This window comes from Hemiscyllium ocellatum, chromosome 10 (assembly GCF_020745735.1).
Source record: "Hemiscyllium ocellatum isolate sHemOce1 chromosome 10, sHemOce1.pat.X.cur, whole genome shotgun sequence".
In the NCBI taxonomy this organism is placed as follows: domain Eukaryota; kingdom Metazoa; phylum Chordata; class Chondrichthyes; order Orectolobiformes; family Hemiscylliidae; genus Hemiscyllium; species Hemiscyllium ocellatum.
This window is the reverse complement of record NC_083410.1, coordinates 44,674,354-44,699,876: the sequence shown is the minus strand read 5'-3', so window position 1 is coordinate 44,699,876 and position 25,523 is coordinate 44,674,354. Positions and strand designations below refer to the sequence as shown.

General features: G+C 39.9%; 1 protein-coding gene across 7 annotated transcripts in view; it reads right to left on the bottom strand.

Annotated features, from left to right (window-relative positions):
* Positions 1 to 23,245, bottom strand: part of esrrga (estrogen-related receptor gamma a) — a 242,178-nt gene extending 218,933 nt beyond the window's left edge. For 2 of the 7 annotated variants that reach the window (XM_060831457.1, XM_060831461.1), the window contains exons 1-2: positions 23,151 to 23,245; positions 3,203 to 3,284 (exon numbers count right to left, since the gene is read on the bottom strand). Coding sequence is in view for 4 of the 7 variants with exons in the window: in XM_060831461.1 (XP_060687444.1) it covers positions 3,203 to 3,219 (17 nt within the window). In the remaining 3 variants the exon portion in view is untranslated. Of the gene's footprint in view, positions 1 to 3,202; positions 3,285 to 11,234; positions 11,254 to 19,563; positions 19,852 to 21,078; positions 21,171 to 23,150 lie in introns of those variants that run through there. The other 5 variants (XM_060831460.1, XM_060831459.1, XM_060831463.1 and 2 more) reach the window with 5 other exon arrangements.
* Between the last annotated feature and the right edge of the window lie 2,278 nt (positions 23,246 to 25,523).

Here is a 25,523-nt window from a genome sequence, read left to right as displayed (position 1 = left end):
TTCACATCAGCTCCAATGAACAGTCAGCTAGAAACATTAGTTTGCTCTCTCTCTCCATGGATGCTGTCTGACCCACTCTGATCTCAAGCATTTGTTGTTTTCTCGTTATAGATTCCAACATCGGCAGTAATTTATTCCTAAAATATCATATGGTTTTATTTTAATTATATATTTTCAAACCAGGTAGTAGTCCTTTTGAGCTAAAATACTAGGGCTGCTAGCAATCAGGGCTTGAACTAACAATCACAACTTTCCTTGGACTGTGAACCAAGACAACAAAAGTCATACAACTTATATCAACAGACAGGCGATTAAACTTTTGTTGTAACTCACCAGCAACTCAGGTTATTCTTTACACTATGTAACGCGCTGTTCAAAACAATTCCAAAGGTAAAGGACAATTAAGTTGATAGGAATATTCGACTCAATGTTAAAAGGGCATTACATCAGTCACTGAAAAGTTATAAGTTTTCTTTCAGAGTGGATTACTGAAAAATAAGCAAAGCCATGTGTAGTGGAGAATAATGGTAACCAAAGAATGATTACAAAGCAGTAATTTAATAGAGGGGTTCAGGTGATGTCATAAGCTACAAGAGCAAACCTTGAGTGGTTTATAACTGTCATCTAAACTCTGAGATTAGGTTACTGCCTTGTAATCACTACTAGGTATCTGTTATTTTTAATAATACATACAGTAAATTGTAAGGGTTAGTTTTATCCCATTTTGGGTTTGTTTTTCTGCTGACTCTAACTTTCAGTATGGATACACCAACTGGCCGAGCACTCAGGATCATTGATTTGTGATGACGATCACATTGAAACATTAACGACTGTGAAGTCATTACTGCGCATTTCACTGAAAAAAATCACATTTTTCCAAAGATTCTACGGTTGGTATGTAGTGGAAGTGGTTATGGAGAACTATTATTTTTGTATTATAAGCAGAAACCTGCCTACGTCGGCCAAACTGAAAGGACAACAGGCTCTTTAATGGCAGTTTTGGTAGCAACGACAATATGTCAAATGTACATCCTCTAAAATAGAAAGCCCTGCACAAAGATCCAATGACAGCAATCCCACCCACGTTTCAGGAATGCAGAAGCTACATATTTACTTAATCAGTCACTATTTTCAGATTTTCTTCTGTGCTGGCTTAGGCTGAGAGACATCAATTATTTAAAGGAAGTAACATGATGCTTCCTCTGTTAAGTCAAGTCTGCAAGCAGACCCCAAGAGAGAATAAAAAATGAATTAGCTAGAATTTATTATTGAGCTTGATGCAAACAGAGATTCAGCCATCATATCTGCACCAACTTTCCACACACCTTCAAGCATCCTGCTGGTTTTCCCAATAAAATAATGCGGCTACAGCAGGTACCTTTCAGCAGGAGAGGTGGTCTCTTTGAAAACTGCTGCACAGACACAATATATGTCCAGTGACTGCCCTGATTCACTCACACGCGCACACATACACACACTGTATTCAATACACGTAACAATTATTCATCCACCTCGTTTTCACTGAAGGCATGGCAATGCAATTTTATCGTTATAATCAAGACCATATGACAAAAGCAGAGGCCATTAGGGACCAATTTCAAATGTTCTTTGCAAGACAATGATTTTCAGATTGCACTTACATATGCTGAACATTTAAGTTGCTTCACTGCACCTGCGCTGATCTATGCTTTCCTCCACTTGCACCCTCCCCATCCCAAAGAAAGATTTTTCTGACCAAGTGAAGAAAAGTTTCAAAGCCTGACTGAATGTTAATATTTTTTTTCTCTCCATTTAATTGAAATCTGCTTTAAATCTTGTTCAGTACTTACCCCCTTGAACCTCCAGGTGCCAGAGGGCTTGTTACTTGTGAATTATTTAACAATCATATTTGCGGTAGGAAATTGATTTTTGAGTAAATCCATATTGATTGAGTTATGCGAGACTAATGATTTGAAGTAAAATGTTGCTGTTAACTTCTAGGGAGGGAGAAAGAGAATGTTTTCTGCATCAAATTTTCACTTGAAAGGGACGCTGGCACCCTGCTTTCACCCTGTCATAGCCTGTGATGACTAACTGTCTGCCAACCATGACCAAGCGATTAAAGCAGACAGCATCTGTGTATCTTCGCAGTAATAGGAGCCTGCTTTCTATTTTCCATGCATTGAAACTTGAGCAGTCTATTAGCTCCTGCATTTTTAGTTTGATGAATTTATTACTCACCTTTTTTTTATCAAAAGCAGACTCATTCTAACTTCAATTTTTTTTTCCTTCTCCAGATAGATTACAAATCTTTTGGGTGAATCCTCATTAATCCAAAGGGTACCTTGCAGTGCACTAGAAATATCCTTTCTGGCTACAACAACTGTTACTGCCATGCCCTTTCAACGTGTCTTTTTTTCTGAGCCTTGCATCGATGTCCCCATCTTATTGTGCATGAGACCCCCACTAAGATAGCAGACACTCGACCTGTTGCCAAGTGTCAAGCACTGGCAATCAAACTGATGAGTTCTCTCTCTTCACCTCCATTTGTTTTGTTGGTTTGTCTCTGTCCAGTCCCTCCTCCCAAAGGTTCAGTCACTCAACAGGTGTGCAGTGTGAATGCAAAACCAAGTTATAGCTCTCCTGAATGCATTCCTTAGACACAATAATCTGTCAGTGGAGTTCTTTCTAATCTCAGGTATGTTTATTTACTTTTTGGAGTTGCAGTTACTGTTCACTCAGGATTCAGAATTATTGGTGTATTGGTTTTTGGGTCAGAAATGTCCAAGATTATGGGAAGATCATGTAGCCTAATAAAAGGTAAAAAATATTTTCATTTATGTCATCCAACAAACCCGAGATTTGAGAGAAAGAGGGCATGGTAACTATGAAAATATAGCAAAAAAATCTAAATTATTTAGCTTCCTGGCTTGGTTAGTAAGGGCAAATGCATCACTGGACATACATTGAGCAATGCAGGATTGCAACATCCCAAGCTCAGTCCCTGATCCATGCTGAGTTCAATGATCTCAGGGTGGAATAGTGATAGGATACTGCAATCAATCTCAAGATCTCTAGACTAAGGAAGAGGAAAAGAACAGAGGGAAGTAAAATTGCCAGGGTTACAGCACAATAGTGACCGGGTGATGGAAAGTGTATCTGCAGATATCAAGAGCTGAGTGGTTCTATGCCATTCAGAGTGAGACAACCTGCCGATACTCACGGTTTAAGCTTCCACATGTAGAATGGGCTCTTGGGCGAAGATAGGGAGGGCTGCCGACACTTGTGGAACTGCACCCCAGCGTCTTCAGTGAGGGAAAAAAGGGGGAGAAAAGATCACGTTTTACATTTGAATTTTCTTTTGCCTAAACAAATAGTTAACAGGTGCTCACCAATCTTTAACAGAAAGGAGCTATAATCTAAATACATTGCCCTCCATTCAAGTAATCACACTGATTTCAACTCTTTCCCTGGTCATTTGAGAGAAGAAAAATCCATTAGTTTCTTCACTTACCCTCCCTCTTACAGTTTGATAGTTCAACACATGGGCTTGATTTTATAGAAGTATCGAGGGTCTCCCTGATGGCTGAAGAGTTGAAGAGACACCTTTTGTTGCATCCTCTGTGACGGTGCATTCGCATTGAAGGCTATTCAATCACTTAAATAGCCAGTGCAGGTCTTTCCAGGGATGAAAAGACCCCAGGGGGGAAATGCTGCCTATTGAGAGCTGCTGACCAAATAGAGATCGGCAACTCCTTTGAACACTAGGAGGCGATGGCTGCTGCAGGAACAACACTGAATTAAGGTCCAGGGTTGAAAAGTGATCCATGTCACAACTAAGTAATGGCGGGTTGAGTTTTGCAGAATGGGGATCATGGGAAGAGGCGTGTGGATGTATCTGCAGCAAGAACAGAGGGTGTGGTTCTCAGTGGATTTCCCACCTTGAGATGACATGTCCCTTTATCAGGCACTGAGTACCTTTCAACACAAGGCTAGCCCACCCTACTCTAGGAAACAAATACACGCAGAGTTTTACCTGGTGGCATGCTACATGTCAGCCTGCCTACCCACCACTGAGTTTATACCTGCAATAAACTGATGAGGTTCTTAAATGGTCATTTAAGAACCTCATCAGTCCGACCAGGGGACATTTCTGCCCCTGATTTAATTCTGGCGGTGATGGGGGTAAAGCACGTCACCATTCCATCTAACTAAATATCCTTCCAAACCCCTAACATACCATGAGAGAGGCCGTAAAATTTCACCCTATGACCCTTTGCTTTCACCAAATCTCTCAACATAAGACTTTGTTGATCCATCAGAGGAAGAAAAGACTAACAAGGGAAATCAAACTAAACACAACTGGTGGCTGGTTACAAACCCACTACAACCCTAGCTGCCTAAACATTTGATCAGGAAATAATGCATGATGCAGGGGGAGAAGGATAAAGAAGGAAGTCATTTCAAGATGCGATAACAAAATTAATTGAAATCTATTATATGCAATATCAACAAAAGAAAATGCATTGCCAGTTTAATAATAAATAAGTTTGACTGAAGTTTCCAGTTCAGAAGTCTTGCTACTCCAAAAACAGCACCTTCACACGCCTTTTTTAAACACTATTACAACACGATGTTCAACTAAATCAATTGGACAAATATGAGTTGATAAAAAAATTATGTTGTGCATCTGAATTCAAAATAATATGGGCCAAATTAATTTATTTGATAGACGGTTGAACATCTATATGGGAACTGATGTCATCCTCTCTTGCAGGTCTCCACTGATCTCGGTAGCGGAGGTGCAGCTGAATTTCCCGGAATGAACTCAGCGGAAAAGGGGCAGTACCACCCTTGGATTGACCCCCACCCCAATATAAATTAACTGCAATAACCAACTCAACGGGCTAGCATAATCAAACCTCAGTCCTTCATCAAACCACTTTGCCCACCATAGCATCCCAAACTGTTCAAGGTTGCACCAAGCATTCTTTTATATGTTACACATTAAAGAAAGTAATGACTGGCAGGCAGGATTAAGATGGTAATTAAATTGTGCAGGGGGAAGAGGGGGCTGTGGGAAGGGGAATCTGCGAATGTTCGGAAGCCACTTAGTACCTTCAATTTATGACATCATCAGAGCCACTCGATTGAATTACTGCCTTGTAATTCACTGCCAGCCATCTATTATCCTATATTAATGCCCTTAAGGGTAATTTGAATACTCTGATGGAATATTTATCAAGACCTGGGGCTTGATTCTAATCATGGCACAAGTAAAAAGATTGGGTGCATCTCATTAAAGTCTATCCAATATAAATTAGCTGTACGTAGATTAGTAAGCAATTTGTATCTCTATACATCTGACTTTGAATTGTGTAGCTGCAAAACACATACAAAATGTGGGGAGTAACTCCAACTACACTGTTATTACACAACTGTGTTTTTGTTTTGCTTTTGCTGAAGACAATAACATGGGTTTATCACAAGGGAAATATCAAAATATATATTGTATAAACATTTTCAGTACAGACTAAAGCAAAGCTTTCGAGAAGGAATAAATGCACTGAAACGGTCTTTGGATTTCAGTAAAAACTTCATTTTTTTCAAAACTCTCCCAGTGCGAATTGTGTAACCTGCTCCTTTATAACACAACATGATTTTCAGCCAAAATACAACACTTGCAAATTTTTTTTTACTGAGATGGTTTTTTCAGCTTTCAGAATGCAAAATTCCTAATTTTGTAACTGTGCAGAATTTAAGAAGCTGCAACACTGTCTGGTATGAGCAGAGGTTGTTTCAGCTCACATCTATAAATACCACAGAACAGAACATGGTTCATCCTTAGCTTGTTGAAGTAATTGTCCAGAAAAATTCATGAAATATTTTAAATGAGGGAAAATAAAGGAATTCGGTAAACATTCCCTTACAAAAAAAAATCATAAACCAAATTCCAAGTCAGATAATACGATTTTTATGTGCAACTGATTTGTACTCAGAAACAGAATTTGCAGTTTAGCGACAAGCAGCCACTTAAATAACATTCTGGGACTGGACAAGTAAAATCAGTGACTTCCAACAGTACATATTGTGGTCAGGCAGAACTGTCTGGGAACCTTATGAGAATTTGCATCTGTAGGGTTTATGTATGCCCATCTATTTTTAAGATTAAATTAGAATTGTACATAAATATGCACAATATTTTGCTTCCATCTCAAGGAGGGCAATCTATGACCTAGCATTCAACATGATTAGAAATTAGACCAGCCTGCCCTCTTCTTGTATTTCTAAAGTAATGGGTTGGTATATTAGTGATACAAAAAAAGAGCTTGGGTATAAGGCAGTGATTTAAATGTTGGTGTCACAAGATAAAGTACCCTTTCAACATTATTGTATTTACATTTTTGTGCCATTCAGCCTAGTTCTGGCACATGAAAACCACATTTACAGATTATTCAAAATGTCCCCCAAGCACCTAAAATAAATAAAACCACATAGAGCACCAGTGTAAAAAATGCTAGATATAAAATGCTGAACAAAGTGCTAGTTTAAAAATACTTTTAAATTCTTTATTCATTCAAAACATGAAGCTGGTTTAATGATATGTTAAGACAAATAAACATGGCACATGAAACTGATGTAGATATTGCTTTGAGTGGGCATTTGGAGGCAGAATGGACATTGCTGTCAGAATGCTGGCTAATCACTTGCCTACAAGGTAGATCTCAAACAACTGGATCTCATCAATTATGACAGGCACATTGCCAACAAATGTCACATTATTAACGGGAATCTTGCCAGATGGGGGCGCCTGTTTTGCACATTCCTGATGCGATCTGAAGGCAAGCTGAACCTCGTGATGGGGAGGTGCACTCTGGATGCAGGCAACTCTCTGTGGGCAATGCCAGGTCGAGGAAAAGCCACTAGGCCCTGCTCCATTTTTCATTCAGACCCCTATTTTGAGGTCTTGGCAGAAACTGTCAGCTGAAGGTGGGGCCTCTTCAATCCACTGGGCAATTGTTGAGCTAGCTACAAGTGCTCAAGTGGGGAAAGGTGGCATTGTGCAAAGAATGTGACAAAGACCTGCCCCACGGCAAAGTGTGAATCTTCGATAGGTCTAAGCTACGTGGGCTATGCTGAGATGCAGAGCAAAATCAGACGGAATCTCCAGCAATGCCCATCTTGACATCAGGAGCATTTTTTATGTTTTTCACAAGTAGATTTACTTAGATTACTTACAGTGCGGAAACAGGCCCTTCGGCCCAACAAGTCCACACCGGCCTGCCGAAGCGCCACCCACCCAGACCCATTCCCCTACATTTACCCTTGCCTCTAACACTACGAGCAATTTAGCACGTCCAATTCACCTAACCTGCACATTTTTGGACTGTGGGAGGAAACCGGAACACCCGGAGGAAACCCACGCATACATGGGCAGAATGTGCAAACTCCACACAGTCAGTGACCTCAGGTGGGAATTGAGCCCGGGTCTCTGGCGCTGTGAGGCAACAGTGCTAACCACTGTGCCACCATACCGCCCATGGGAGTAGGCATGGGAGTTTCTTGCTAGGCAGCACAAGTTGCCAATTAATGCTTGGTAAATACATTTTTAACAGCACAACTTGCTTGAATAATATTCAGCTTTGCTACCTTGGCAAATGTGCCGACGGGTTAAAGGAGAGAAAAAGATAGACACCAGACTGGGTACCTGGTGGATATAGTTCACCATTTTTTTCATATGACCGCTATGTTGGACAATGGGCAGCAACATTTCAGACCATGCCCCATGGGCACCAGCCACATACACTCCACATCTGAGATATGCCAGCCTCTAAGAACCTTCATGGTACATTTACGATCCACTACATAATGTTTCTATGCATCGAAGCTACATTATTATAATGCTGTTGCAAGGACACTACACACTCAAAGATTCTCACACAGCCCATGAACTGGACCAGGATGCACCTCTGGGTTCTTCATTTGCAGTCATAGGTAGCGTTTCCTCTAAGCCTAACTGTTTAGTCACATCATTCCTGTCTTGCATGCCATGCTTTTTTGCGTGAAGCCACTCAGCCAGAGACACGAAGCTCATATTAATTGGTTCTTGCGCTTGCTATTTAGCTCAGACACAGAGCCAAAAGCTTGTCATGGGTGTTAGCAGTCCTCGGTTAGTTCAAGAGGGATAGCCTTCATACAGGGTATCCTAGCATAGTAAGTCAAGGGCAGCCTCCAACACCCTAGAGGCTAGGAGCCTAGAAACAGTCAGTCAGCCAGCCACTCAGCGTAGTCAGATTAAGGATGTTCTCCACATACGGGCTGAGAAGCAGAATGAGAGACATACCATCACCCATCTTGTCTCTTTCTGCCCTTTTCAGGACTGTTGTACACCTGGAATGAGAGCGACAAATCTTACAGGTGATTAAAATAACTGGCACAGCTGTTTCTTTTGGTGCAGGTGAGGAGGTACCATGAACAAGTGAGCTGGTAGCACAGAGTGACAGAAGTCAGGGGTTGGGGTGGGTGACAGTGTGAGAGATGTTGTAATAAGTAGAGAGGTAGGGAATACGTCTTGGTGGGAAGTGGGTGCAGTAGTAGGGATGGATTGAGTGTGAAGTATCGGAGAGGAGGTAGCAATACTTCCTCTGGCAGAATAGTGAAGGTAATTGCAGTGTTGGGCATTCCTCCAGGAAACTAAGAATGCGTTAACATGGTGGCAATCTCAGATCAGGCACGCATGGTATAGTATCCTGACTTTCACTCCCCTGATCATGGGGCACCTCTGTACCAGCCCATCCAGAGGACCTCCATGTCCCTGCCTGCACTGTGGGGCAATAGTTTCCCCCTCTCTGCCATATTCAGAGTAAACATTAGGAAATATTTGGAATGCAGGGCAGTTCTGGATTGACAGGGGCGTGTCTGTCTGCATTACGCACTTTTAAAGATGGCATGGAAGCAAGGAGTACCGGTGAATTCTGTGATATCACTGGGTGGCAGACTGTTCTGGAAACAGTCCATGCTAAGATGGGGCCGGAATTGGATGTGAGTAACATCAGGGGCTGTGGTTTTAATTAATGTGTCGTATTTAGTAAAATATACCGAGAAAGCTCACTTGGCCTTGCAGTGAAAAACCCTCCAAAAAATACTATAGAATACAGATTTAGCCAAAAAAAACGGTAGGATTCAGCTAAGGAGGCTTGCCCTAATTCTCCTTGTCCATGAACTTCTGCCTGCATTTAATCAATGATCAGCCTAGCATCATCTATTACCATAGTTCTCACCATCCATCCCTCAATTGTTATTACTCTCCTACAATTGCTGCAACACACTTTATTCTGCTGTTGTCAGTTCTACTGCAATGCAGCGGAGCTGCCACTACACAATTGTTTCTTTTACCTTGACACACCTCTGCCATCTTGTACATACAAATATATACTCTACCCTGACTTGCACATCTTCAAAGCTTCTCGTTGTTCTAACATGACACACTTTCTTCTTTGAATCCATGTGCTTGTCCCCACTTGAAGAGCAGGTTATGGGCATCATGGGAAGAGGGCATCTTAGGAGCTTGACCTCTAGTGATGCTGAAGGACTTTCAGCCATCACTCTGTCCTTCTCTTCTCACTTAAATCCCACCTTATTACTTGGTGCATGAGAGATTGCAACTTCTTTTGAAAAGCCATGTAACTGTCCTTGCTTATCCACATCAATAAATGTAACTTTTCTCCCTTTCTTATATTTCAGATCTTAACGATACATATATCTTTCAGGGGAAAGAATAACAGGCTGGCAGCATACCAGAACAGGAAGCATAACAGCCATTGTATGGCTGAAGTACCAGTTCAAACCCTATCACTGTGCTTTTGTATGGAGTGTCCGCATTTGGAGATTCATCCAGCGTGGGTATGTAGGAGCAAGGGCAGAGGGACAGAATGCAGAGTGTGTTATCAGCTCTACGATCATTGCAGGATACCCACACTGATGGATTAGTTGATAACAGCTCTGATTCATTCGATAGAAGCACAAATATTTACCATTTTGACTTTGGCTGAGCTATTTTCCAGCTTGCAAAGATCAAAAGTGAGCATGAGTAAGATCTCAGACAATCTCACAGTATACGTAAGAATCTCTTTTGGTGTGCAGAGCAAAGAAAGGTCAATGATGAGGGCATTTTCTAGTTCCCATGTCACTCTATTTCCAGTACTGACAACCAGCGGAATCAGATCACCCTGGCCAAAGCAACTCCCCCAACAATTGGTAATGAGCTCAACATTCAGAGTTTTTTGAGAGTGCTCACCACAGCCATCTCAAGTGCTAGCGGCAATAACATTCCATGTTCCAAGCTCTAGTCACTCAGATATAACATTCCAGGAGTATTAGAATCGGTCATGTGCCACCAACACAACGCAAGCACTCTGGATTGCACATAGCTGATTTACAGTAAGACAGGAATCAAGTAAATATTTGTCAAATCAAAAAAGAAATGTGATAAAATTAAATAATTATTTTTGGTATAACTGATTGTCTTCATAATTGTATAGATGCAGGTGGAACTTGGAAGTTTGCAGACTGAGAGCTGTAATATGGTGGATCTGAGGACTGGATCAAATGGATGAAGAAACTTTTAGTGTTAGGGAGGGAGGGACTAATTAAGAGAATCATGTCTGTGTAGCAACTCTCATAGCTTACTGTCGGGCCACGTTCACCTTCTTTCTTCAGTTCCTTCTTCATCTTCCTGTTCCACTTCTTCCTCCTCAGAAATCTTCAAAGTAATTTCCCTTTTAATAGCTTGATTGAGAAGCACAGAGCATTTCAGAAACTGGAGACACACTCAAGACTGGCATGATGAACCTCTTACAATTTGTCAAGAACGTGAGATTGTTGCTTCAGGATACCAATGGGTTGCTTGATGACAACACATGGTAATGAATGACTATCATTATTTCTGAGTTCTATGTTTATGTCAGGGTTACTGAAAGGATGCATAAGCTAGATATGGAGATTTAACATTTGATTGTATGAAAGTACAATGTCATTGTAGTTATGTATCTGGATTCATAATCCAAAAATATAAATTCAAATCTGACCATAACATCTCTAAATGAAGTTAAATAAACCTGGAATAAATAGCTAATATCAGTGATGATGACCATGAACATATTACATTGTTTCAAAAGCTAATGTTCTTTAGGGAAGGGGATTTGTCGTCCTTTTCCATTCTGGTCCAGAACCACAGCAATGTAGTTGGCTCTTACCTGCTCTCTGAAGTAGCACAGCAAGCCACAGATTGAATTCAAGAAACAGCTTCAACTCCAACTTCTTTCCTTGACTCGCAGCCCTGCTCCACACCAATGCCAGGTGCTACAGAGAGGACATGGAGAACAGGCACAGTATGAAAGCATTCTGACCATAGCCGGGATAGCAGACACAAGCCTCATGTGGTCACAAACAGGCTCCACACTGAGCGAACTGAAGCTTTTTCTGTTCAAAAATAAATCTGCTTCAAGAAGGAGAGCATGCAGGGCTACATGCATGTGGGTGACAATGCCCTCCGTCTGTGGGAATGTAGAAATATGAGAAAATCCAATGCTCTTACTTTCCGAATAGCAGACTCTGCACACACAGTATGTCAGTTATGTGCCACATCACATGCACACAGCAAACTAACTGATGTTGCTGTTGTCCTCACAAGCACTTTGATAGAAGCCAGAAACATAAATATTCAGAGCTACTCTGACAGTCACTGGACAGTGCATGCTCAGTGTGAGGGCCCAATAGGTGACAATGACCTATGCATGTCTCCCTGTGGAAAAATAGCTATGTCACGAATAAATGTCATGGTTTTCCTCTGTACAGTGTTTTAAACTGTTTAAAGTAGCTGAAAAAAGAAGCTTAACTGTCGCGTATTTGTATGTCTCCCTTTTTAAGTTCAGAGGATGACAGCACTACAGCAGACATTAAGCCACTTACTGAACTGCAATGCACAATGAATTTTTCCTTGATCCCAAAGCAATCAACTGCTTTTGTTCCCTTGGAACAGTGCATATTCTGACTGCCCACTGCCCAGTAAATGGCCAAGCATGACAGAGCATTTAAAGAGGGTTAAACAGGTACCAGCATGACAAAAACCAGAATTAGTTAGTGTAGATGGCAAACTCAGCAATTTAACATTCACATTTCCTGCCAAATGTTTCAAATGAAACAGGCCACTGTGAAGTCAAGTTTGCAGTAATTCCATTCTACAAGCAGAAATTATTCTTCTAACATCATTTGGATGCTTGAAGCAAATCTATATATTTGGCTTTTGTCAACGTTTGTAATTTATCTAAGCTTAGAATTTGCTTTTACAAACAGTGTCACTAAATGTGGCACACTTTAACCATTCAAAAATATCTGTATTTGGGATTTGTAAGATATTTAATAACACAATAAATGTAAGATTTATTTTTCTCAAAATTGTTTTTGCACAATGTATAAAATAGTTTAAAATGGTTCTCTGATAATTTTTAGCTTCATAACATTATACAGATTGCTACCTTAACCATTAAGTGTTCTCAAAATATCAGTATTCAAAGAGTCTATATAAGTGGCCATGTTTATAAATTGTGAACTTAGTTGTGCAGGCCACACTTCATCCTCCTGATTAACAGTGAGCACAGGTCAGTACACGTAATACAGTATTTACAGGGACCCACATCATGCATATTCCAGACACTTCATTATTCATTATTCATTATTATGCTGATTGGATTAAAACCATAAGACCATAAGACCATAAGACACAGGAGTGGAAGTAAGGCCATTCAGCCCATCGAGTCCACTCCGCCACTCAATCATGGCCGATGGGCATTTCAACTCCACTTACCCGCATTCTCCCCATAGCCCTTAATTCCTCGAGACATTAAAAATCTATCAAAACAACTTGCAACAGTTTACGTTGAGTCAGATTTTGCTGAATGGATTCTACCAACCTTCCAAATCCAAAATTTCAAAATACCAGAGAACTTTTCTATATACAGTGCAGCCAATGCTAAAGACAATATCAGTTTTTCAATTTCAGAGAAAGTGGACAATGTCAGCAGTAGTAGGGAAGAAGTGGAAGTCGTGATTGAGGTTTGGACAGCAGAGAGACAGAGGTACTTGGGATTGTTCAGTAAGTGCTGCCCAATTGTGGAATCAGATGTAATTGCAGATGTTTCCTTTGGAATTTGCAAATGCAAGCTTGATGAGTACAATCTGTACTCTTCCTATAATGAGTTACCAAGGGAACATGCTGTTTAATTTGATAAGCCAATCACTGGGATGTGCATCTTACCCACATGGCAATGCACTGGCACAGAAACCTAAACTTGACATTGCTCTTGTGTGTAGGCAAAATGTCTTTATGGACAGAATGCTACCCTTTTTCAAACTACATGGGAACTTAAGAAACCTGTAGTTCCTTGTTGATTTACTCATGGGAATACCTCAGCCAGAGTCAACTTGTCAACAAATCCATATCTCGTCTCTTGTCATGTGAAGTGTTCTGATCATTTGAAATTTGGCATAATTGCATTTGTTGCAATGAACATAAAGACAAAATACTTAAGTATCTTACTATATCTCTCTTTCCATACCTATAAGACGATCTTAACCATGATCTTGGGTTCGTCAGTTAAATGTGACCAACCCCCCACACTGTTCAGTATCTGTAAAGTCTTCCTTACTGTTCTGTTTTGAGACCATTACCTTGAAAAATTGTTATGATCTCTCTATCTTAATTAGTTTGTACAGTTTTTAATTACTTATTACTTTGGTTAGACCCTCAGAAGGTGAATCTTCTATCGATCGTATTATTCCAGTCAGATAAAAAACAAAAGAACTGCGGATGCTGTAAATCGGGAGCAAGGGTAGCAGTTGCTGTGGGTGTTCAGAGGGTCTGCTGGCATCTGTGAAGAAAAATCAGAGTTAACATTTTGGAACCGGTGACCCATCCTCTGGTTTTTCTTCACACTTGCTGGTGGACCTGTTGGGCTTTTCCAGCAGTTTCCATTTGTGTTCCATGTTATTCCAGTCATTTGGTTTGTTTTCAGCACCATCTCATTTTTAATTTTTTGTAATTAACTCTCTGCCTCACTTAATCGGATTTTAGGTCATCCTTTCAGTTGTTTTTCAGCTATTGATACTTTGCTTACACTGTCTAACATTCTTATTACTTGACACTCCACTCACATAATTTATATGATCTTTTGATCTCTCTGCCCTTGATTTCTCAGCCTGTAAATTCTGTATCTGTGTGTTTCCCTCTCACTTCACCTGATGCTCTGAAATCTTGTGATTTCGAATAAACCTGTTGGACTAGAACCTGGTGTTGTGCGATTTCTGACTCTTTCCAGCAATATTCAAACTCAGTTACGTACTTCAAATGTCATAATATGCATGTAGGTTTCACTACATTAAAAAAAGTGTAGCCTTGACAAGATGACTGGAAAATAACAGCTGAGATCGAACAGAAAAGCTGCTTTACTATGCAGTGTAGGGCATAAACTTAAAGTTGTGGTTCTTCATGTGGCGGGATCCCACCATCAGCTGAAGAGTCTGAGTAAACATTACACTAAGACAAGATACATAAGACAGAAACAGAAAAAGAAAGCTGGAAATCAAAGTTCATGCAAACTTCGCGCAAATTTTGTTCATTTGCTTTTGCTAGGAGTGACATTAATTCATTCTTTGTTTAGCACTATGGGCAAATGACAGTTATGATTCATCTGTTCTCTTCAAGTAGAAGAATTATGTGCCATGGAGAGAATGCGCTTAAGAATAAAAAGAGCAGAAAAATATTTGAGAAATCGCTTAAATTCCGCAGAAGAAAAGGTCAGCATCTTCAACTTCTAAAGTAACCAAACGCACTTTCTCAATAATGTTGCACATGCTGTAGTATTTCCCGTAACACAATTGGTTAAAGTATAGCTTAGGTAAGCTGCCTAAATATATTGCTTTCTTTTCCAGCAATAACCTGGGTGACACGCATATACTGAGCAAAACGAAATAAGCAGGGCAACTGCCAAAAATGTATCAGAAAAGGTCAGAGAAACTAAAACCTATCTGGAAACAACGCACAAACCCAGAGATATGCATCTTAAATCATGCTAAATTACATGCTTCATGCTGGTGACTCGGTCATGGGAAATTATCAAGCTATGTGATGTCTCATTTGTTTTTAAACAGATCATGGTAAATTACTGAAGGGAAATTCAAATAGTTTCTTTTTATCTAAGCATTGTTCTATGCTTTTTTTTTGTTTAAATACTTCTGGAAAAGTGATCTACATGTCACTTTTTTTATGTAATTGTGTTACATAAGTAAACCATAAAGCAATATGCAATGCATTCATTGCAGTCTGATTTGGATTACTATAAATATGTTTGCCCTTTACACTGAGCCTGCCTGAGGGATTAGTAAACCCCCAAAAGTTCAGTTGAATATTATCCGAATGTACATCTCTGCTTGAATAAAGTAGCTATGCAGCCTGCAGTGTAATGTGATTGCTTCTGCCGCATTGATAATTTTTCCAAATATTAATTTCTTATTCTAAGATTCTAAATCTGACAGAGACTGGTTGGGCTAAATGGCCTGTTTCCATGCCGTAACTTCTATTTACTTTGATGGATTGTAACTACTATGTATCAAATTTTAGTTTCCATAGAGTCACTCCTGTTGAGCCTAATTTAGCAATACTGACACTAAAATATCAATGACCAGATTTCTGAAATGGCATATCTTTTCTTTGTCTATCAATTTAAAATATTTAAGATTAATTTTCACTAAATTAGCATCCTTACAAGCTCTATTTGAGAAAACAAATAAAAACTTGCAACAGGTCACTGAATGAATGTAGACTGCTGAGTTTTTTTCCCCAATATTACCGTCGCTGCATACTCACACCTCATACAAAACCACAACTTGAATACTGATGGCATAATATTCACTACTGGCTGAAATCACCTTAAATAGGTATTTATATTGACTGCTAATCTCCTTACTGTTTCTATTAACTACAAGCTATGTCTGTTTACCAGTTATTTGTATTTAAGTGACAACAGTGTTACAAAGAACTTGCACTTGCAAGTTTTACTCTTTAATCCTAAATCCAACATCTAGTCTATCATTTTTAACTGAGGCAAGCAGCAAAACCTAATCAGTACCTCTCCTTAGACTACCTAACATGACAGTGAAGAACCAGTCACCGACTGCCCATTTTCATTCCAATTCCCATCTGATGCGACCCAGGGGTAAAACTCACTGTCCATGCAGAGTCTAAGTATCAACATCCTTTTAAATTGGAATTCAGCAGTAGTCTCTTGTGACAGATTGTTGCACTTCAGAAAAGCAAACACTAAGCTAATATACACCTTCAGTAATTAGTGAAACAAATGCAATTTCAAACATTGACCACAAATGTAACCAACGCACACAGCATTCTTGCTTCAGTGAAATTTCTGTATATAACTGCACCAATATATCAACCAGTTTTCAAGAAAAGTAATTCAAAGTTCATTTGCCATTTCTAACAAAGTAGTATAAAGTTTTGCACAGTCCTTACTACGTTTAAGGAGAATACTGTAGTATCAACCAATGCTGCCATTGAGGGTCAAGACCCATTACAGATGATTGAGCATGACAGGAGATTAAGAACACGATCTTTTTGCTTCTTGGGCATGAATTTGAAATGAGTCCAAAGAGGTGAGGCAGATGACCTGCTTAATAACTCGGAAAAGCCCCAAGTGAAATGGATTTGAACTGTCGCAAATATGAGTCAAACATAAAACTATCCATAATGTGGCATTGAATTTTCCATCCACACAAAGGCAAAAGAACGCCTGATGTGAGAAACGGAGATGTTGAGTCTGCTCAAAAAGCACACATTCTTCCAAATCCAAAATAAAGAATACGCCATTCCGCATACCATTCCAACTTGATTTAATTGTGATTTACTGAAAATTGAGGGATGCAGAATATTGAAGGTCATAACTGACTCATCTGCTTATACAGGCTTCCTTCTGACAGTTATGAAAAGCCCTGACATTGGAATTGTTGCTAAATTAGTTAATTCCACATTCTACTAAAAAAAGAACTATAAAGTATCAAACAGCCTTCCATGAGAGAACAAAGCTGAGCACATGGGAACTGGAATATAAAGTGCAGTACACCTTTTTAGTTTCTGGACTGTTTGTTTTTCTTCATGGAAGAACGGGACGGGGTTATGGAACCCTTCTTATCATGGACTTCATTATCTAGGAATTCAGCATCAAAACAGATCAATATAGCATGTTATTACATCAATTTTCAGAGTTACTGACATTTAGCCAAAGCTCACATCCATAAAAAAAGTAAAGTTGTACTGTGATGCTGAGCACAAATAAATATTTCAGAACCCATCTTTGTAAAAACTACAACTAGGAATAACAGAGGTTTAGACAGCAGCCAATACAGTAATTATACATTTGCTTTCTTGAGGCAACTGATAAAAATCCATCAAGACCTTTGTCATCCTACAAAATCAGAAAGACTTGCTGTCAACGCACAACTTAGAGACAGCCATTTTAATTGAGAGATTGTACTGCGGTGTACAGTCTAACAACTATGGTATAATATTTAGGACACATACTTTTCAGTCAAACAAAATGCAGTAGCAATAAAATTATAAAATTATATCACAACAAAAATGTTATTTTTTATCTTTTTGTGGCATTTTAAAATCAATTTGTCCCAGTGTGTATGTCATTTGCATGTTTTTCTCTAAAATTTTGTTCGACGATTGAAAGATCCCAAGCATCAAACTCCAAACCGTGACCCCAAAAGAAAAACCAGAACATTCTGTAGAGTCACGGAATGTGAATCTTAAAAACAATGCATTGACCCCAGTTTGTAGCCTCACATTTAATCATGAACCTAAAATTTAACTAGAGCATCTGACCATAAAACCAAAGATAACAATTCAAACCCTTAAAATCTAACCTGAGTTACAACTCAATTACTTCAAAAAGCCTGAGGCAAACATGTTCAGTCTAATGAAGTCAAGATTTCCCAGCTGCTAGGGTGGAGTATAGGGGGAGAAACATTAGAAATGCATTACCTGATAAGTGAATGCAAAACACGCACCTCCAATCGGCGCAATTTGTAAGCAATTTTATTTTTCCAAATAAAACAATATCCCTTTGAAACCCATCTTGATTATAAAATATCTTCATTTGCAAATGGATTTACTTCACCTGGCAGGCATCAGTTTAGCTGCCAAGTAAGCAAAGTGTCCTCTAGCCTTCAACAGATAATGCACACCATTGTCTAAACTTCATGTCAAATCATCTAATCCAGTTGCTAAATTAAGGGACACCAAATGGTTTTCCATGTTCAATTATTCATCACCTATATTTATGTTTAAAATTCCGAACACTTGTTTTTCAAAAAAGCGTGAAGTACACCTAACATGCCCAACAAATATTTTGCACACCTTACAAAATATCATATCATAAGCTTAACGGTGGTACTAATGAATAGTGACATCAGTACTCATGCAAAAAGTCTCAATAAGATATAGAAATCAGAAAATTGAGAAGTTAAGGAATTAATGAGTTTATATTTTCATCTGCTACATGGTCACATTATCAAAAATTGATATCTACTCTGCAATCAAGAGTAAAGAGTAGTACACTTCTAATACTTGGATTTTCTAAACCCATGTATGTTTTGTGTGATTTATTTTGAAAATGTCATTTTATGCAGGAAACTCTGAGATAGGTTATTTGCGTGTTATAATTTTGAATTAATATTAGTTTTGAATTTGCACAATATATGTAATACCACAACAGTTACCGTGTTACAATAAATAGTTCAAACATTATTTTATACCCAACAGTGTTTTGACTGTTCTGGGTCTTTTCCATTGGAAGGTTCACAAAAATGAATTCAATAGATTTTGTTCTAAGCTCTGGAAGCTATGGTTACCATTTCACAATCACTAGTTAAACCAAGTGCAGATTTTGGATCCAAAGCAAGAATTACTCAGAAAGCACAACGGATCTACCAACCTGCGTTGCCAAGGAGAGGGCATTCGATCAGCTGACTGTTGGCATTGTACGTTATTAATTATAGGCCAAGCTTAAGATTTGTACTGAGATATGTTGCCAGTGTTTTAACCCTCTATATAGACACTAGTCCAAACATTGACTAATAGGAATATAACATGGTAACTAGGTTAACCAAGTAGATGCTCCACTAATAAGTAAAAGCAATGAGGTGATCATTAAACATGCCATGGTAATACCATCAACTCTATTTCAATTAAACAAGTAGGTAGAATGAATATGCAGATCAATGTGTGCTAATTGTCTTATTATTCTCACACATGCAGAGAATACACAAAAATAGTTATAAAACGATTTAAGTAAATAACACTGCAACAATTTCCCTGACAACATTAACTTCTATTCCCACAAAGAGAAGATGGTCCCGACCTATGTTGTTACATGAGATGACAGTAAAGAGAAATATATATGATTGAAAGACTATTTTTGTCTATTTGAAGTGTTCTACTGTGAAACTTACCAGTGCTGGATCGTCTCAGTGACGGGATTAACAGCGAGAGTGCTGGCTGGCAACACCTTTGAATCAAAGAGCAATTAAGCTAACCCTAACAAAAATATTCCTGCAACTTGCTTAGAGTTTTGACACACTTTTAAAAAGCATACAGGACATACATATATGAAAAGGCGAAAATGAGGAACAGGACGGGTCTCAAATGGCGAAGAATGATCTTGATTTTAAATAGGGTAGAAGTACCACCAGCAGGATAACGTGGGTAAGCCAGAGAGTCCTTGATTTGCAGGATCTGACTGTCAGAGGCTCTGCGTCACTATAAAGACTAAAAAGCAATGATATCAAATTTCAAGAGTGCCAGTACAGAGGGTTTAAGTGGAGGGCGAGTTCAACAACTTGCATGTGATCGTACCAAATCAAGAAACTGATTTCAACGTAAACAAGAAACTTGACCGTTTTTGAAGTGTGTGTATTGTTTTAACTTATAGCTTTAACATTGCATCACACAGGTTGATGGGCCTGCACCCCAGATATGTATTCCTCAAAGGTGTATTAATAAATAATTAAACAATCTGGCAATGGCATGCATCGTCTGCAATTATTGCAGCAGTTCAGTCTGGGTGAAATCTACAATCAATCTTCTACGTGGACACTGCATTAGGAGCTTGCATTGTGTATTGTCTGGTGCAACGTCCTGGGAAGCAATGGGCCTCCAGTATAACAGGAGCGTATACTCCTCACTGACAACTTGGCTAAATCCACTCGCAATCTGCACTGGTGTGGGTCTTGCTACAGCTTACAAGTTACACATTGCCGGTTTAGGGCCGCACGTTAACCTGCGCGGTTGAATTTCCTTCGGCTGCCGCCGCTTCACTGCCACTAAATCTCTTGGATTACAGCAGGATATCGTGTTATTTCTCGCTGAGGTACTGCGGCAGCCGGCCCAGCATTCAATGTGACTTTCTCCCTCTCATACAGACTCTCTCTCTCTCTCGCAAACACACACACAGGCACATACACTTGTCTTTCTTTTTTTCAGTGCACATCTTCCTGACACACCACGTATATACCCTTCTCTCTCTCTCTCTCCCACACACACACACACACACAAACTGTATATGGTCAGGAACTAACGATCTTCAGCACGTAACGTGCTTCCTACCACCAACCCCATGTGGTCACAACAAAACTGAACCAAGCAAAAAAAATGCAACTGACGCGCCAGGATCTCCAGGCCTACAGTGGATCAGCTGTCAAACCTATCATCTATTTCCAGGACAAGACCTGCAAATGATCATTCTACATCATCGCCTCCCCCCTCCCCCTTGTTGCAGCGACCGAGGCTGCTCTCGGAAAGAATAGCAGGAACTTTAAAAGCTGAGGTCGCTGTACAGTTGCAACCTTCTGCAAGGGTAACCCTCAGCTCAATATCAGCCGCTTCACAGGCGCTTTAATAAAATCGCAATCGGAGACTGTCAGAAAAAGCTGCACGTTTTAGCAAATATGTGATTGATTTACGATTACCTTGGACAACCTCCCTATCAGATCGAGAGCTGCTGCCGGGGGTTATGTGGTAGTTTAAAGTAAATGGAAGCCGGCTACTTTCGCTTTAATGTCCACGGGGTTCGGAAGCGCTGCAACCCTCTTTACAACACACACGCCTCCCTTTCCTGGGAACCGGTAACTCTCGGAGTCTAAAGGGGGGGGGAGGGGGGGTGCTGTGAAACTGAGGGCGGGGGCCGGCCGCTCTCGATTTGCCGGCCTGCGGGGGTCGGGATTTCGGCGGGGCCTCGGCACCTGTGTCATTTAAAGCGGTGATATTGTGCTTTGTGGGTGGAAAGAGCGGTGTAGCACGGCGGCCATGTGATCGTCACACACCCGCTCGGCAATGCGCCCGTCCGTACTCAGCGTGACCCAGAGCGTCATCCCCGGCTTGTTTTATCAATGACAAGTTGCAACAGACGGGACCAAATTCACAATCTCCCGGCACTGGCGGTGCTCCAGGGGTGATAACAAAACGTGCACTTGCAGCGTTTTTTTTCCCCAGTCTTTATTTTTATAAACAACAACAACAACAAAAAGAAACCATGATTAATCCAGAAGCGGTTCGCCGATCAAAATGTCAATTTATTTTTAGGTTTTCTAAAAAAAACAAACAAAAAATACAACTCACCTACATATTGGTTGACAGAATTCTCACTTCATCTGGTATCTAATGTCCAGGTACACTGGCAGCTTGATTTTTTTTTGTTTTGACGAAGGCAAATCCCGATGTTGCGATTGAGCGTGTGTTGTGTGTGTGTGTGTGTGTTTAAACCGGGAATGCCATTGCATGAACAATGATAGATGCTGAGTATCAGAAAGCTGATCTTAGGAAGAAAGGGATGTTATCAAAATGATCTTAGAAGGGCGTCAATCCGTCATGCGTTATTTAGCAGAGCTATCCCTCTTATCAGTGACTTATCAGCGACGGTGTGGTTCAGTTTACTCCCATGCCCATGTTTATTTTGTATTAACCAGGACCGGCGCATCCGAAATAGCGGCAAACGCCGGTTAAAGTAGCCCACGGGAGCAGTCCGTGTGATCACCGAAGTCGCGTCTAAAACTAAGTTTGAACGCGTTAGATATTGTTTTGTGCGGTCCGGGTAAGACTTGTTTGAGACCTGGCTTTGAGTAGTTTTCAAACCAGTTACCGTTTTAACTTTCCGGGGTAGCAATCATTGCCCCCCAAAAAAGCAATTCACCGTAAAACAAAACAGACAGTCAGACATCGCGACCATTAGTTACTGGTCTCTAACTTGTCACGACGATCTAACCTACATTGCTCGCTTTGGAACTCCGAACTTTGGAAATAATTGAGGGACTCAATTTAGAATTTGGAAATGTTTGTTAGATGAGACGGGTAATGAAACACGTGAATTGAATTCACTTTTGCAGTTTACAAATGCGAGAACAGTGGTTGCAGACTGCGTTGAAGCAGTAAGAAACGTCTTACATTGCTGTTCGATAGTCCCTCAGTAGCATAAGTTGAATTCCTGCAGTTGATTTAGTACATCGAAATCAGCTTTACAGAATAGATAGATTTGTTTGTCACGTAGCAATCTGTAACCACTGTCTGTGCACACTGTCTGTCCACTGTGATGGTGACAAATATTTAATTTATAAAACTGCAAATTCCCATCCCAATCTGTTTCTTTGCAAATTTCATTCTGAAGGATGGTTTCTCTCACAATACACACAACAGTTGTACGGCCTTTACTGAACGAGGAATAAAAAAAATGAATATTGAGTAATTCCACTGCAATTTCACAAACAACAACCTTCATCATATCCCATCTAGAGAGCACGGCGGAAAGTACAGAGACATTTAACATGCCTTCCATCTATAAAAGATGCATTATCTTGCTTCCTCCAAGTGAAAAATTGCTAGGTGACACATTTATCAAAGCAGTAAGACACAGGAATAGATTCGCTACATATTGAGCTTTAAGACGCATCTACAAAAATGCAAGAAAATAGCTATACATATACATATTGTGAAAGACATATGAACAATGTGATATTTGGAGCCCAGATATAATGATTTAGGTACTCACATGGTTAGTGGCTGCAGTGAGATTGAGTTAATCACAGCTTGGGACCTTCCTCCTGGACTCAGCAATAGCAAATGGCCAAATAGCTGCACTCAACCTGACCACTTAACAACTTCAGGACAGACAGAGAGGGGGAGATCACTATTACCATCCCATGTTCTGTAGCCTATAAATAGCCAACTTTTTGATTGATACAAGGAACAAATGAGAGAAGAATGCGTAATTTTGCGCATGAGCCCCCCCCCCCCTTCCCAAGTAGAAGAGAGAGAATGTGCGAAGATAGATAGGAGTGTGTGTGTGTTGGGGGGTGGGGGTGAGGGAAGAGAAAGCGGGAGAGAGAGCCCCAGGCAGATCCACGCAGCAAACCTGTAGGGCGAAGGATTTGCTATTTATCTCAGAGCGCCAGCCCGTTACACCTGAGGAGAGAGTATCCCCAACTGTAATGATAGGAAAATTGACAGAAATCTGTGCATGTTTTCAGCATTTAAAACTTACGGTAGGAACGTGCACATTGCTATATTTTGATCTGTTAGAAAGAAAAAAACATCTCCCGTTTTGGGATAGGTGTTGTTATCAAGAGAAAAATAACTGATTCCGGTATCTTTTCTCTGCGTCTTCTTTTGCAAGATTAAGGCTTAAGAGCAATTGCCTATTCTCGTATTACAATACCGCAGCTCATTTATTTAAATAGTTTAAATGTCTGTTACCCATAGTACTAATTAATTTTACTTTGAAATAAACGTCTTGCGCCTTATTGGTCTTTTGCGGATTAGTTTGACTCATTTTCTTGTGCATATTGCTCTAACTGTTTAGATAATGTGATGTTCGGCGGTCTGCCTTGCGTACGACTACTCATGAATTAGCGATGTGATTTGAATGCTGGAGTTAGGAAAAGGCAAATTCTGGTGTTCTGGCGCATTGCTCTGCGCTCTCGCCGACATTTAATCGGCCTCTCTGTTTTACACATATACTGTGCGTTTTTGTTTTTATTTTAATGTTGCCTGTGACATCAATGCTACATTACAAAGACGACCTGCAGATTCATATGAAGCATCCGCCTGTTTCTATGTGGAGAATTACAGGTTATTTCCTTCCTCTTTCGACTCAAAAAGCTTTCCAGGCGTTTTAAAGGGGTGATGTGACTAGAAATCAGCCTTTGATTTATGCCCATCAGTCTGTTTCTGCAGTGCATACATTTCCAATCTCATGCCCCATAAAATAATAACAAAGGATCTGCATTAATCCGTCTGCAAGGCTGGCTTTGAAAACTCATGTATATGACTTAAAAGTTGAAGACCAATTTATCAACTTCCCACTCTCCCCTTGAACATTCTAATCCCTACTAGCTTTTAAATATTTTGCCTACGAGAGGACTCACCTTTACCTGAATGGGATAATTATGAATAAAATCAATAATTCCATTTGCAAACGTTACCCGTTCCGTCCCGTCCGAAGACCAATCTCTGTTATAGCAGACTTTATAATTTATATTTTAACACCAATAATACGGCCTGGAAAAATCATAACACTGGTAGTTATTTTAAAATAGCTATTTTTTAAGTATCCTCGGCACGTTCGCGTGGTTTACAAAATTGCGATTAATTCTTTGCCACATAAAGGGAAAATGACTTATATGTAACTTATTGGAAGTGAATCAGTTGGGTCAACTTCAATTTTCAAAACATGTTATCTTTTCAAATCTGAGGATATAAATGCTACCTGATTGTACAACCCCCTCCCCCTCCCCAGAAACGTTAGCCTGCGTTATTCCATAGACCCTTAGCCCCCACCAACGTGCACACTCTGTTGCCACATCCAGTAAGGGTAATATCAAAACAAATAAGGAATTTCCTGCAAACCTGCAGTGTCCTATCCGAGAAACAATAAGTGAAAAGGTTCACATGCGTGGAGGAATTCAGACAATTTTAGTCAAATATTTGGTGAAGTTAACATTATTAAGTTCCATTTATTGTAACACATGTTTATCAGTGAATAACTTACAACACTATTTATGATGTTGTCACCAGACTCCTAAACTAACAGTATGGAGAAATAAAACCCGCTTTACAGCATATGATGCCCTCCCTGCCTTCAGTCCTTTGCCCATTAACTCTTCACTGACACACATTAGTCAGATACTGCTTCTGAAAGTACAATAAGGGAGACACAGCTGAAAGGCCAGCACAATGTATAAACAGACCAGCGTACTGTAAAAAGGCTTGGCTGCAGGTATGAGAGTGACTAGATGCTCAAAAGTGTTGTTTTTTGTCTTCGTTGACTTCAATGGTGGGAGTTCACCGCCAGATGCAATAGCGATGGAGGAAAACAATGCACGTTGCTTGAAAGAAAGGGAAGCAAGTAGGCTCACGAAGCGTC